Source organism: Callospermophilus lateralis, unplaced genomic scaffold, assembly GCF_048772815.1.
Source record: "Callospermophilus lateralis isolate mCalLat2 unplaced genomic scaffold, mCalLat2.hap1 Scaffold_2476, whole genome shotgun sequence".
Lineage (NCBI taxonomy): Eukaryota > Metazoa > Chordata > Mammalia > Rodentia > Sciuridae > Callospermophilus > Callospermophilus lateralis.
This window is the reverse complement of record NW_027513315.1, coordinates 150,775-165,897: the sequence shown is the minus strand read 5'-3', so window position 1 is coordinate 165,897 and position 15,123 is coordinate 150,775. Positions and strand designations below refer to the sequence as shown.

Below are 15,123 nucleotides of genomic sequence, written 5' to 3'. Positions count from 1 at the left end.
ATGGAGAGCCCCCGCCTGCGGCTGCTGTCCCTCCTGGGCGCCGCCCTGCTACTGATGCTACCTCTGCTGGGCGCCCGTGCCCAGGAGGACGCTGAGCTCCAGCCCCGAGCCCTGGACATCTACTCCGCCGTGGAGGATGCCTCCCACGAGAAGGAGCTGGTCAGTATTCCCCTCGCCCCGGACCCCCTTGGGCTGCCGCGAGGTCCCTTCTTTTGCACGCATCCCTCCTCTTCGGACCTCTCAGTCCCATTCCCAGAGTCAGAGCACCGAGATCTGGGCGCAAAGCCCGGGCGCCCTCTGCCATCCGAACATCGTCTCGAGCTCACAGGCTGTAGGCAATCTGTCGAGCGAACCCCTCGTTGTCTCTTAGAGCAACGCGAGCCCCGGCGGCTCCGGGACCTGAGGTCAGTACCTAAGACAGCGCCCACTCAGCTCCCGCCCCAGAAGATCCTTTTGTCCCCAGAGTCCCAACCCACAGAGTATTCGTGGGTCCCGGGCTCCTTGTAACCGGGGCTGAAAGTGAGCACCTGGGCTGGGCTCACAGCCAAGGCGACAACTTTGGGCTCTGGGGCGGTGTGTTGCAGATTGAAGCGCTGCAGGAAGTCTTGAAGAAGCTGAAGAGTAAACGTATTCCCATCTATGAGAAGAAGTACGGGCAAGTCCCTATGGTAAGGCTCTGGGGTCACCCCTCCCCATGTTTTTCCAAGAGAAAACACAGCGCCTTGAATCTTAATCACAACCTCACAGGAGGATGTGGCCGAATAACACAGGTAATGGGTGTGCATTATTCTGTGAGGTCCCCTTTGGTTTCCCCACCAGCCCTTGTCCCTTGGTCTTTAAGGGCAAAGGTAGGCTATTACAGAAAGGGAACAGTGTTGGCAGGAACAGTCCAATAATCTGTGTGGGAAGGAGTATTAACTGAAGATGAACTCTTCACCTAGAGAAGAATTCCCTGAGTTGGAAGAGCCCTTGAATCTACCCAGTTCCTGCTACCCTAATTTCTTCTTGTCTTCCAGAGCACAAGCAGTTTTTCTTTTAAAATTTAAGTTCTGGGGTCAAACACTCAAGCTGGTCATCTCCCATGGATAGCTCAGGGTAACCCCACCCTCCTACTGTCTTCCTTTTTGGGATAAGGAAATGGGGGGGGGAAGGAATAAAGGTTGTGAGAAATTACAGGTTTATTGTTTATTTCTCAGAAAAGAAAATGGTCTGATTGTTTCTTCCTCTGAATAAACAAGAAAAAGGGCCAGGAAATGGGATCCCTTTAAAAGGTGGAAGAAAGTAGGAGGGGACCAATCATTTAAACTTCTTTAAAAGAAATTTCCTTCCTCTCATTGAAATTCTAAGAACAAGTTTCCCTGTGTTTCAGGCCTGACTATACTTAAACCTCTGGTGATGGAGATGGGGGTTCAGTCAGTCCTCTCTAGAGGCAGAAATTGCGTTGACTGGGAGACTTGCTGGTTGGGTCCCACATGCACTTGCCTGTTGGGACCCCAATGACCACATTTGTGTTGTTTGCAGTGTGACGCTGGAGAGCAGTGTGCAGTTCGAAAAGGAGCCAGGATCGGGAAGCTGTGTGACTGCCCCCGAGGAACCTCCTGCAATTCCTTCCTCTTGAAGTGCTTATGAAGGAGTGTCCATCCTTCACCATATGTCTCCTTTCCCCTACTGTCCCCAAGAGGATCATGCCTTCATCCATAAAGTTTGCATTCCCCTCTGAGGGTGAAGGGGCTCTTTTCCTGCTATTCCAAAATAAAAGAACACATTTGATGTTACTGTGTGAAGGATAATGCCTTGTATGGTGTTGACATGTGTGCAAAGTATTCTTCTCTCATTTTTTTTTTTTGTCTGACAAACTCTTGTGTACCTTTGTGTAAAGAAGAGGAACTTTGCTTTGAAAATTGTATTTTTGTAAGTGGCATGGCAGAATGAAAATTAGATCTAGTTAATCTTGGTAGAGAACCTCAAAACCTGGAAAATAAATCACTCTAAGCAACATGAATTTAAGCATGTACAAATTATACATAATAAAGTGTTTTTAATAATTGTGCACAGTGCATTTTTGTTTCTTCTATGTTAGTAATTTAAGTAGGAATGATGAGATCAATCATGCTGTTGTTTTCAAAGAGAAATATTTTAAAAATAGCAGTCTATTGGGAGAAAGGCACCTTAGCTCCAAGGAGTTTTGATCATTAATTAGGAGTTTGCCACACCAGCTTTAGTGTACTCCAGTGTTCTTTGATTGCTGTGGTTTGAGCTGTGTGTGTGTGTGCGTGTGTGTGTGTGAGAGAGAGAGAGAGAGAGAGAGAGACGTGTGTGTGAAAGGAGAGACTATAAGATGGAGATGGCTGAACTTGAGGTGATATTATTTTGTTTACTGAAATCTTTAGCTAGATTCCTTAATTTTAGCCTTAAGGTCTGCCAATATAAAATAACAACTCTGCTTTAAAGGAAACAAAAAATGGTTTATTCTACACCAAACATGAGTGTCCATGTCCTGGGAAAATCGATTCAAGTTGCCTTGAATGAGATGCTCTGAAGTGGAAGAGGTTATTTGAACTTTTTTAGCCATAAAACAAAGAAAGACATAAATCAATACATTCAACAAACAAATAAATCAGTGGGGGCATCAGGTAGCTTGGCTACAATAAAATGGTGAAATATTTTCTAGAAGTTTTAGATTTTATCTTACAGCCTTCTTAGCCTTAAGGTTCGTGGAGGTTAGAGGTCTTCTAAGCCTAACAATGCATTCTGGGAGGTTACCTAATAATCATGATAATATTAGGTCAGGCACAAAGGTTAACAGTAAAAGGCATTTTTCTAAAGGGCTTAAGATAGTCCAAGATAATTTTGACTTTGAAAATGGAACATTTCGTTTCTCCACAATCACATGATTCTATACAACTGAAGTCAAAAAACTGCAGGAGCTTTAAAATAGATGTGGCTTCTCTGGAGAACTTTAGCAGATCAGGCCAATAAAAGGTCAATTGTTTCATATTTTAGCCACATTAAGAGCAATTTGAAGAATCAGTACTCAAGTCAAGCCCTTAGTAAGAAGATATACATTGATTTTAAAGATAGACTCTTTGGGGGTTGTCTGTACAAAGAAAGGAAAATTGTTTTATCAGGTGCTTTAAGAGTATGAGACCTGTTTGTTTCCACTAGCAAATACACAATCTTGAAGAATTTCTCTATCCCAGGAAAAACAGTCATGTAACTTTCTCAAAATAATAATTTTGAAAGGAACAAACAAAAATTGGTGGGGGTGAATTCAATCCAAGAAATAAAAATACATTCAATGTTTAGTTATACTTTTAAGTGTTTCTGGATGCTCACCTGAGGTCACATTTCCAAAGGCTTAAACCAGATTAAGTAACATTTAAGAAGCAGCATCATGAGAGGAACAGATGCTGATGGCTTCCTAATCCAAACACAAGAGGCACCTGAATAACAGTAGATTCAAAAATAAAGCCCCTCACTGATTCATGGGGAGAGGGAGCGTGCTGATCGAAAACACTTCACACACCAGAACCAGTTGCAGTATTCTTATTATTACTATTAGCACACTTACTCTTTCTGATCTTGCAAGATAGATATTATTTCCATTTTTCTAAATAGGAAACAGAAGCCAGGGGAGATTATGCAATTTGCTTAAATCACCCAGTCCTAATCATGGTTTCAGTGTTAATCCTTTACTCTCTTTGTCTTTACTCTCCATGTCAACAGGCTGTTGATTCCCAGGAAAGAACTTCTTTCTTTAATAAAAAATTAGCTCAGTGGAGACTAATATGCATTTTTTTTTTTTCTGGGACAGAGGGAGGGGATCATGATAGATTTATTTGTGATTAAAATGTTGTTTCAGTTTTGAAAAACTGTACAGAATTATTTAATATTTTAACTGTGTGCTACTTTTCCAGAAATCATTTCAGTTAAAAATCATAAACGTATTGAACCTCTTATTTTTTTCCTATCTGTGTTGGTCCTAAATAGACAAGACCAGGAAATTGCTTTAGTCATCCATTAGTGCACAGGCAGGACCCTCGGGGATAACTGTTCCCTATCTCGACCTGGAATGTTTCCCCCAAATTAAGCTATTGGAAAAATTTATAATTCAAAGAAAATAATACAAACCCTGCTTTAACCCCTCTGGACTTGTCCCCCTCACCTCTACCTGTACTATATCATCCTTCCTTTCTTGTTTAATAACACTGAAGAGTGTGGAAAACTAGTTATGGGAGATTTATGATGGGGAATCTGTGGAATGGGTATAAAAAGGCTTTTCCCAAAAATTTTATCTGGGGGCTTAGATTTTATTTTTTTAATTTTTTAAAATTTTTTATTAGTTGCTTAAAACATTACAATGATCTTGACATATCATACATTTGATTCAAATGGGGTGCGTAATCTTATTTTTCCACGTGTACAGATTGCTGGATCACATTAGCTATACAGACATGTTTATACACAGGGCCATACCAGTGTCTATTGTATTCTGCTGCCTTTCCTATCCCCCCTCCCCTCCCCTCTCCTCCCATCACCTCTTTCTACCCAATCTACTCTGACACGTTTCAGATTTTAAGTGAATGGTTTGAATGATATTTTACACTAATGATGACGACATTTAATAGCTTTGCTTTTCATTTTATCGTTATTAGAGCTCTTCTTCAAATGGAATGCTTCGCTATGCTTAATGATGAAAGGTCCCTGTGCTAAGGGAAAAGATTGTTAAAGATTAAGAAAGTTTTAATGAGAAAAGTAGTCTCATTAAATAGTAGGGTAAGACTATTTGAGATTGGCTGAACGGTCAGGGCTCTGAGAGCTGACAAGCAGCTATATCTAAAGATCTGAGGAATATCATAAGGCTTGAGAATGATGTACCTAGAGCAGTGATTCTCATAGCAGCCTGGAGATGATGTATGACAGTTACTTGATGACTTCTCTCAATTACTCATGACCACGCCTCTCTCACAGTAATTACTGATATCATGCCTTTCACCCTAGGCCAGAGTCTGGAGGGCTGTGAGGGGCACATGATAGGCCCATGTATCTACATCCCCTTGCAATCTTGACAATGGTGCATCTGAATTTGAATATGGAAAATGTAGTTAGGGAAGGGGTTTAGGATTGGGGTATTTAAATAAGACCCTTGGGTGGTTCTGTTAAGCTTCTTCTCTCAGAGCCTCTGGAACACTGAGCTAGTGTGTGTGTGTGTGTGTGTGTGTGTGTGTGTGTGTGTGTGTATTTCATTCATTCATTCCACACTTTTCTGAGTGCTTTCCATGTACCAGATGTTGAGAACCTAATAGCAAATAAGATCCATGATCATGGTCCTCATGGAGTTCCGAACGCAGTGGGGAGAATAGACAATAAGAACAAACAAGTGAAAACAATGAGACTTGAGAAATTTTTTGAAGGACCCTGTAGAAACAAGTGTTGATGGAAGGTGAAGAAGCAGGAGCCAGCCATGATGAGGAGAGGATTGGAGGGAGCGGGAAGACAGGGAGAGGGCTGCAGACAGCTCAAAGGCCGGGGAGAGGCTGATGAGCTGAAGGAACTGAAAGATGACCTGGACTCAGAAAAGGAATACCACGTTGGGCGAGGTACACGTGGCTTGGTCTTCAGCCCCCGCTCAGGTGTACACTGTTGCCTTGACCAGAGGCCAGGTGGAATGAGCAGGTGTTCATAGGTCAGGAGCATCTCCAGGGGGAGCCACCGACAGTGAGCAGGGTGGCTGCCTTGGAGTCAACTTTCAGCCCTCTGTGTCTCACTGACGGGTGGGTAGGATTCTCTGTTACCTGATTAATGTGTTTGTGACTTATTTCCCTTCCAAAGCATGCTTGGGCTCCTCAGCGTTTCTTCTCTTGAGGAGTTATCAGCACAACCGTTAGGGCCTCAGCTTGAGGATAATCGATGTTGATATTTCTCACGGACCTTCCCTGATCTGAGAAATCAGCAGAAATCCAGAGGTTACCAATTTAGAAGAAAGGAGGTGATTGATGGAGTAGGGCTTTTGTCAGGGGTGAGAGGAGTTTCAGAGTTAGAAAGAGATTCATTTCGGGGAGTCAGGGAGGTACATGATATGTAGAGATATAAGTACTTTGTAGGTGGGTGGAAAGAAATGGGGGTAATCATTTTATGACTTCTGGTTTCCCAGAAAAATAGGATATAAAATTTGCTGAGAAGGAGACAGAGCAAATTATCCATTTACTCGTTATTATATACAATATAAATGTTGATCACAGCCAAGTTTCTACCACAGAATGACAGATTTACCATTTAAAGACATTGTTATAGTTTGGATGTGAGGTGTCTCCCAAAAGCTCACCTGTGAGACAATGCAAGAAGGTTCAGAGGAGAAATGATTGGGTTATGAGAGTCTTAACCCAATCAGTGATTAATCCCCTGATAGGGATGAACTGAGTAGTAACTGAAGTGCTAGGGTGTGGCAGGAGGAGTGGGAATTAAGGTGTGGCTTTGGAGTATATATTTGTATCTGGCAAGTGGAGATCTTTCTCTCTGCTCTCTGATCATCATGTGAGCTGCTTCCCTCTGCCACACTCTTCTGCCATGATGTTCAGCCTCACCTGGAGTCCTGAGGAATGAAGTTGGCCTTCTGTGGACTAAGACCTCTGAAACCATGAGCCCTCAAATAAACTTTTCCTCCTCTATAATTGTTCTGGTCAGGTCATTTAATCACAGCAGCAAAAAAGCTGACTAAAGCAGACATGAAGTACTAGACAGAAATTTGGAGGTATAGGTGATAAATTATCAAGGCTTAGAGACAAAGTAATTGAGTATTTTTGAAGGATGTATAATATTTCAAAATGTAAAGGTTGCGGAAAATTTCTTTAAGGTGTGGGAAACAGTGTGAATTAAAGCCACAGAGGAAAGAGGTTGCTGTTGGAAATAACTTGAGTGCTGGTTGAGCCCATAGGGTGTAAAATGTTTTTGGAGGGTTTCATGGATGAGGAAAGTGAGGGTGGACAGAGACATAGGGGACATTGTCCAGCAGAGGATTCCCAAAGCCCTCTGGTCTGTGTGGTGTTTCCCCTTGTCTGTAATAAAATGGCATGGGGTTAGGGTGGGAAGCAAAGCTAGATACATCCAATTTTAAACCTACATTTTTTTTTTTTGGAGAGAGAGAGAATTTTTAATATTTATTTTTTAGGTTTTGGTGAACACAACATCTTTATTTTATTTTTATGTGGTGCTGAGGATCAAACCCAGTGCCCCACGCATGCCAGGCGATCACGTTACCGCTTGAGCCACATGCCCAGCCCAAACAAACCTACATTTTAAAAGTCAAGTTTACTGAAATATAATTTATATTTAATAAAATCCATCCTTTTGAAGTGCGTACTCCCTACATTTTCAGTGTTAAATATCCTTTTGGATGAAATGCCAGTGAAATTAGGAGATATTTTCCTAATGTTTCTACTAACAACAAAAAAATTCTTGGCATCTCTGTTTTGTGATGCCAAAATCTGGAGGGAAAATTTGCTGATCCAGCCGGGTGTGGTGGCCCACGCCTATAATCCCATCAGCCCAGGAGGCTGAGACAGGAGGATTGGGAGTTCAAAGCCAGCCTCAGTAACAGTGAGGTGCTGAGCAACTCAGTGAGACCCTGTCTCTAAATAAAATACAAAATAGGGCTGGGGATGTGGCTCAGTAGCTGAGTGCCCCTGAGTTCAATCCCTGGTACTGCCCCCTCCAAATGTGTAAATCCAGACATTTAAAAATCAGGAGATTAGACTTCATGCAGACTTAGAAAACAAGGAGTCTGGATGACTGGAAGGATGATTTATGTTGAAGAAATGAGATTCAGGAGGGGACACTTAGAGTGAGGAGAGACCCGAAGTTTTGAATTTCTGAGGGACCCGCATATCTGGATTTCCATCTTGATGTTGTCTTGAGCATAGGGCAGGCCTGTCCTGGAAGCAGGAATCCTGGTTTCCAGTCACGGCTCTGCCACTCATTAGCTGGGTGACCTCCAGCAAGGCTCATGGTTTTGCAGGGCCTCAGCCTCAGACAGGCAGATATCTTAGGTTCTCTTTCTGGCTGAAATATTTCAAGTCTGTATTTGACTTTGTTTGATCATATCTAATATCCTATGTTTGAGCACCCGGGAAATCAAGCAAATAAGCCCTGGCCTAAATTGGTTTTGACTTTATTTGAACTGCAGGCTTGAAAACGAAAGAATGAACCTCAAATCACCTCAATTCGTAAGTTTGGGTTTTCAAATGCTAAATAATCTTGTGAATCGTTTTAGGCATTTGGAACTTGAAGAAAATTTTAAAAAACTTATAATATTCTATATGATTTCTTATATTTAAGATATATCTTATTTATATAAATATGATTATTTGTTATAAATTAGATATATATAAATTATATATATTATGCATGTAATACATTATATATATACATTTTATATATATGTGTGTATATATGTATATATAAAATCTATATACATATATAATTTATTACATATATAATGTATTACATATATATATATATATATATATATATATATATATATATATATAATTGCTTCTACATACAATGTAATTAATTTCCTTTTGTATTCCCGTCTCCTAATTGTTGTTGATTGTCATGTAGAGCTCACCTAGGTAGGTGAACTCACTTCTTAAGGACTGAAAAACTCTGTGAAGATAAAACTAGGGAGTGTTTCTAGCCTGGAAAATTTTATACTAGAAAATGCTTTTTATGGCCCTGAGGTCCTAAAGCCACACTTCTGATGGAATGAAGTCCTATGTCTCCACAGCAGTTTTGGGTGTTCAGGCCCTTCTTGGCATATTCTGTGGCCTTTCTCAATTTACAGTCTCTACACGAAGGTTCTGAAGAGTTGATGTTTGTGGGTTTAGGAGGAGTTTGCTGTGGTTCTTGCTGTGTAGTTTCCTACTTAGTTCATCAACTTTCTCATTTGGGGACTGATCACAGAATGTCAGGGACAGTCAGATGGTTGGTTGACTTTTTTGCCAACTGACCACTCAGGTCAGTCAGTGTGTGTCATGTTCAGCACCTGGTTCCAGCACCCTGGAACTGTCTTTCTCCTTCCTTGGGTGTACTGTCATTTATAAGCAGTAGCCCAGAGAGTTGTCTATAGAAGTTAAAACAAATTTAAACTTGTTTATATTCTTTCTGGAAGAGGCCCACTCCAACCATTTTGGAGCGGTTGAGACCTCTGTACTCCATGAGAGCCAGACTCTTAACTGCCACTGCCCATCACTGAACCCAGAATCCTGCAACCCCTCTGCTTCAGTATGTTCTTGACATTGAGTTTCTGGTCCACTGGAACATTTATCTTTCAAGGCTGTTTACATATTTTGAGTTTTCTATTTTTAATGTTTTCTTCTGTCCTTGTGATGAAATTACGTAGTACATCAGCAAGATTAGAAGTGCTTGCTGCTATTTACTCTCACACTCACTACAATTTAACTTCTAACATTCCATTAAAATTTTCTTTTTATCATGGTCTGAACCAAATTCATGCATATAAGTCAAGTGGATATATTTCTATTCTCCTATAATTTTGCTTATCGGAAACATTGAACATAGTTGATCGATCATTTCCTATTTCTTGAAATATGTTTTGTTACTATCTTAAGATTTTTCTTCACTGTGCCTGACTAATTCTTCTCCTTGACTCCTTATGGCAGCTCTGAGTGGATGTGCAGCAGGAATTGTGTGTGTGTGTGTGTGTGTGTGTTTGTGTGTGTGTGTTGCTGGGGATCAAACCCAGGCTTGGAGCATGCTATGTGAGTGATCTACTACTGAGCTTTGTCCCCAGCCCTGTAGAAAGAATCTTGAAACTTGTAACTTCTCTTTACTTTCTATTCCCTTTTAAAATAATTTGGTAGTTCATATCCAGATTTTTAATATATTTATTTTTCAGTTTTCGGTGGACACAACATCTTTGTTTGTATGTGGTGCTGAGGATCGAACCCGGGCCGCACGCATGCCAGGCAAGCACGCTACCGCTTGAGCCACATCCCCAGCCCCTTAATATAGTATTTAAAGTTTCCCTTTTGGATGAATGTTTGAACATTCATCTTCTCAACAACACAAACTTCTCAACAACACAACAACAATTTTATTGACTTTAAGTTTTAGTGATTTATTGTGCACCATTGATTCTTCTGAAACAATATCTCAATTCTTGAGTTCTTTATTCTAATTCATTAGCATCTTTCTTCAAGTGATTTTTTTTTGAGACTGCTACTTGGGTATTATGTTTCTGAGTCCTTGTGTGCTTTACTTTATATTTGTTTTGCTCTTTTAAACAACACATTTTTTAAGATGGATATCTAGAAACCTCTTTCCACATTGTTGGTCCACTGTTTTCTGGCATTGAGGTAAGGAAAATCTTTCACTGTAATTACCTTTTTTTGTGCAAGTATCTTGTCTCTCTATATAGTCTCTGAGTAGTTGCTTTTTTCCCCCTGTATTTGAACTTCAGAAACGTTGCTCAAAGTATCTTTATGTAGCTCTGGCTCTATAAATCTTGCCTATGTATTATTGAGTCATTCAATGGAAAGATTCAAGATTTAAGCAGAAGATATTTCCCTCATTTTTTATTATTATTTCTCTTCTGTATGTTTGGTTCTTTTTCTGAGATTCACCTTATCATAGATATTCCACAGAGATTCCATGAATCATATATGTGATTCATTTAATCATAGACACTCCATGTGAACTATGTTTTTTCCTTTTTTTTATCTCAAACTTTTTTCCTGTCCAGAGGGGAAATCTTGAAATTATTCTCTAACTTATAGACTTGGTTTTATTTGGCACCTAATCTCCCACTCACTGGAATAGTCCCCGTAATTGTTTCCTCAAACCCCCTTTTCTTGTAGTTCTAGAGTCAGAAAGCAAATACCTCTGAGAGGCACAGATAACTCATTCAGACTTCAGTTAGGGAGAGTTTTCCACAGCCTCTTTTTCAGGGACTGCAGAGAAGATGGGGTACCAGGATGCACAGGGAAACACTGGGACCAGCTTTACCTGCTTCACACTTTGCTAAGGTCTGTCTCTGGCTGGAGCTCTCAAAGGCTCAGCATAGGCCCCCAATGGGAGATAATGGTGCCAAGAGCTCTGAGATGGCAAGTGGGAATCACATCATGGTTAGAAGAGCGGTATTATTTGTTTTTTCTCTTTTTACTTTACACTTATTGAGCAAGGGAAAGGGGGAGAGAGCAGAGGAGGAGGAGGAGGAGGGGGAGAAGGAGGAGGAGGAAGAGAACGAGGAGAAGGAGGAGGAGGAGGAGGAGGAGGAGGAGGAGGAGGAGGAGGAGGGAGAAATGGAGATAGAGCATGAGCCTGGGTTGCATGTTGAGATAGGTTGCATGTAGAGAAGGAAATTGGGGGAAAATATAAACTCCTAATGAGCATTCATTCAGTTATTTGCTGTGTGCTGTACATTGATAAATTCTTTTCATGTTCTCCAATGAATTCTTTGGTAATTTCTTTGTAACTGTAAGTAGAAATTGATATAATTGTGTGTGTGTGTATGTGTGGTGCTGGGGATTGAACCCAGCGCCTTGTGCATGTGAGGCAAGCACTCTACCTCATACCCTTGATATGATTTTATTCCTTAGGCCAATATCCAGGATGGTAAGATGGCTCTATCCATTCATTCATCCCTTTTTTTTTCACTATTCAACAAAGATTTCAGAGTGCTAACTTGTGTCTGGTACTGAGGTAGGCTCCAGGGGTACAGCAGAGAGGAAATCAGTTAAGCTTCCACCCTCAAGGTGCTTGTGATCTTGCACAACAAGAAGGCTCTGCTTAGGTGTAATACATGAAGATAAACCCAGGGAGGGCGAAAGAGTCCTGCTGTGCCATTGATCTCTCTTCCCTGGGAATTTGTCCAGTTCATTGCTTCTTTTACCTGTTCCTGTGACAAGACACTATTCACTTCCATTTTCCCAGCTTGCCTGCGATTCCTTTGAGTATATCAGCCTTTGATATTTGTTTCCAAACCTTTGAAAATTAATTTGGGATATACTTTCCAGCTACTTCAGCATTGATCTCCCGATGCAGTTCTCAAATTTATCCTCTGGTTTCTAAACTCTGGGGTTACTTTAAGAGACCAGTCCTGCCCTCAATGTACCTACAAGTCCTTGAAATCATCCTGATTCCCACATGACCATTCTATGGGAAAATCTGATGGGATCTACTCTTTGAAAGAGGGATCCGCTGCCAGGTTTAATCTATCAGCACTTCTGCATGAAAACCAAATTCATTTGGATGAGAATGGGTGAACTTGTGTATGCAGACTCCAGAAGGCAGAGCTACACACACACACACACACACACACACACACACACACACACCTGATTCTGCTGCTCTGTCCGCCATCCCCATTTCCCCAGAGCACTTCCACTGTCACCAAGGACAACCCCACACAGTACAGTCTGCTCTCTGGATGATTGAAACCATTAATATTTTACCCAACTCCAGCTGCTGCCTTTCATTAACTATCACTATGTTAATGATGTCCCTGAGGAAAAGGAAAAAATATAAGTCCCCCACCCATGCCAGCTCTGTGGAGACAGATCATATTTCATAATTAATCAGGTGTGGGTGTTTTGCCTTGAATTCCTTTGAATTCTTCCTTTGCAGAGTTCAAGGAGGTGATAATGGGACTGAATGAAGCTGGAAAAGTGCTTAAACTATTAGTGTCAGTGGGCTACTGCTGCGGCTGCCATTTAGTTTGGCTATTCTTTCAGCTAGGGGAGGGGGTCACCCTTACTGGAATGCATTCTCAGTAGAGGCAGAGACTTCCTTAAAATGTGGCACTGAGGTCTAGTCAGTCCCCTAAAACAAGACTGATGCTTTGCTCAAATCACTGCACTTCTTACCTAAGGGGGCAGATTTTTCTCCATTTGATCTGATCTTGTTGACTCAGGACTGGGTTGATACTCATGAACAGTACCTGAGCACCGTAAGTACTCAATAAAAGTGAGTCATCCCCCCACATAAAGGAATGTTCTGCAGCATTTTCTGGGCTGTGTTTGTGAACGGCTTGTATGGGATTCGTTTTGTCTCTTGCAGACATTGTGGGTTGGAACAGAGGGTTTTACTAACACATCTGAGCAACTCTTTGACTGTTCCCACTCTCTTCCGAAGAAGAAGCAGAGAGGTGTAGGGTAGATGCCCAAATGGGAGGGTCCACATAGAGATAGGCAGGAGCTTGACGCTAAGTGCACAGAAAGTGTTACCGGGCCTTGGTTCTGCTCTGTAGTTATTATTGGTCCTAAATTTGTTCAGGAAGTCTGACAGTTTTAGTAGGTAGTGAGAGAGAAGTATGCATTCAATGAATATTTGAGTAAAAATCATTGTCCTAGATGCTGAAAATTTCTTCCCTGTTTAGTTCAGTCGTAACTTTATGACTGTTTTCACAAAAATTAAATAAAAGAGAAAATGAGAAGAAAATCATTACTTCTGTTCACTGGTCAGGTCTTGGGGGAGATTTTTCCTTCCTAAATTTCCTGTATGAGGGGGAATCTTGGGTGTTCCCTGTATGTTTTCCCCCCAACCCCACCTATTTGGTGCTGAGGATTGATCCCCCCCTTTTTTAAAAATATTTTTTAGTTATAGATGGACACAGTATCTTTCTTTATTTTTTTGTGTACCTCACACATGCGAGGCAAGTGCTCTACCACTGAGCTACAGCCCCAGCCTCCTTGGTCCCCTTTTTTTAAAGGCATGCACACATCTTTTTTTTAATATATATTTTTAGTTGTTGATGAACTTTTATTTAATTAATTTATTTATATGTAGTGCTGAAAATCGAACCCAGTGCCTCACACATGCTAGGCAGGTGCCCTACCACTCAGCCACAACCTACCCTCCCTCCTTTTTATTGTAGTAAAATGTATGTAATATTTATCATTTATAAGTGTATAATTCAGTGATATCAAATATATCACAGTGTTGTGCTTCATCACCATTATCTCCACTCAAAACTTTTATCAGCTCAACAAAACCTCTGTACACTTTAAAAAATGACTCCCTGCCTGTCTTCCCCATCCTCTAACCGCTATTGTACTTTGTCTTTATAGATTTGCTTATTCCATATACTTCATGCAAGAAGAATTATACAATATCTGTCTATACATACACATTCCTATGGGTGTGTGTGTGTGTGTGTGTGTGTGTGTGTGTGTGTGTGTGGTGTATGTATCATAATTGGTTATTCACCCATTTGTGTATAGACACTTGTTTCCATCTGTTGGCTATTGTGAATAATACTGCTAAGAATCCATGTCCTTCTTTATATTCTTGCTACAGTAGCCTTGTTGGTAGCTTTCTTCCCAAAATGCATTGAGATAGGCTGGGACCCTTTGTCTTTTAGGAGGCTCCCCCCTCTTCTCATCTTGAGGAAGATCTCAGAGTAGGTCACTCTAGACGGATACTGAGAACCTTAGACTCTTTTCTTTGTTGATGTTTTCCCACAGATTTATTTTTCCTTTTCTCCTTTCATCAGGAGAGATATTGAGGACTGTAGGAATAGAAACAGGGAAACAAGAAAGCTAGTCAAATAGTTTTTGACTCAGGAGACCAGCCAAAGTAAGACCTTCTGGAATCTGACTCGGTCTACTCATCCAGGTTTCCTCGGAGAAGTTTGGAACCAAAGCTCTAGTAATAGTGCTTGGACTTTATCTTACCATTCCTTTCTCTCACAGGGACCTGGTTCCCTATAGGCCTCAGTAGGCAAGTTCTAAAGAACCTAATCTATTTCTTTCTTAGACATACACAAGTATCCCTCTATGGACTGAGCTGGGAATATCCTCAGGAAAAAAAGTGCTACACAAGGATTACACTGGGAGAGACTTCTCATGGTGACATTTCAAGCCATACCTGGAGCTGGATGGTTGTTGGGCAAAGCCCAACATAGAGCTGGTCACATCTGGGTTTTGAGAGAAGATGATAAGGTTTCTAGGTGTGGGTTATTAATGATTTTGTGTAGTTGCATTTCCTTGTAGGTAAAGTCATAGAGATCAAAGCTCTTATGCTAGCAGAAAATGACATAGGTGGTATCTGGGATCTGGTTTAGGCAAAAACAGGGATCCATTTGAGAACCAGAGTAGATGTATC

At 41.0% G+C, this 15,123-nt stretch overlaps 1 protein-coding gene across 1 annotated transcript; it reads left to right on the top strand.

Moving 5' to 3' along the window:
• On the top strand, positions 1–1,629 carry LOC143399364 (cocaine- and amphetamine-regulated transcript protein). Its single transcript, XM_076856073.1, has 3 exons — positions 1–159; positions 585–668; positions 1,522–1,629. The coding sequence occupies exons 1-3, from the start codon at positions 1–3 to the stop codon at positions 1,627–1,629; spliced, it is 351 nt and encodes a 116-aa protein (XP_076712188.1).
• Positions 1,630–15,123: the final 13,494 nt, after the last annotated feature.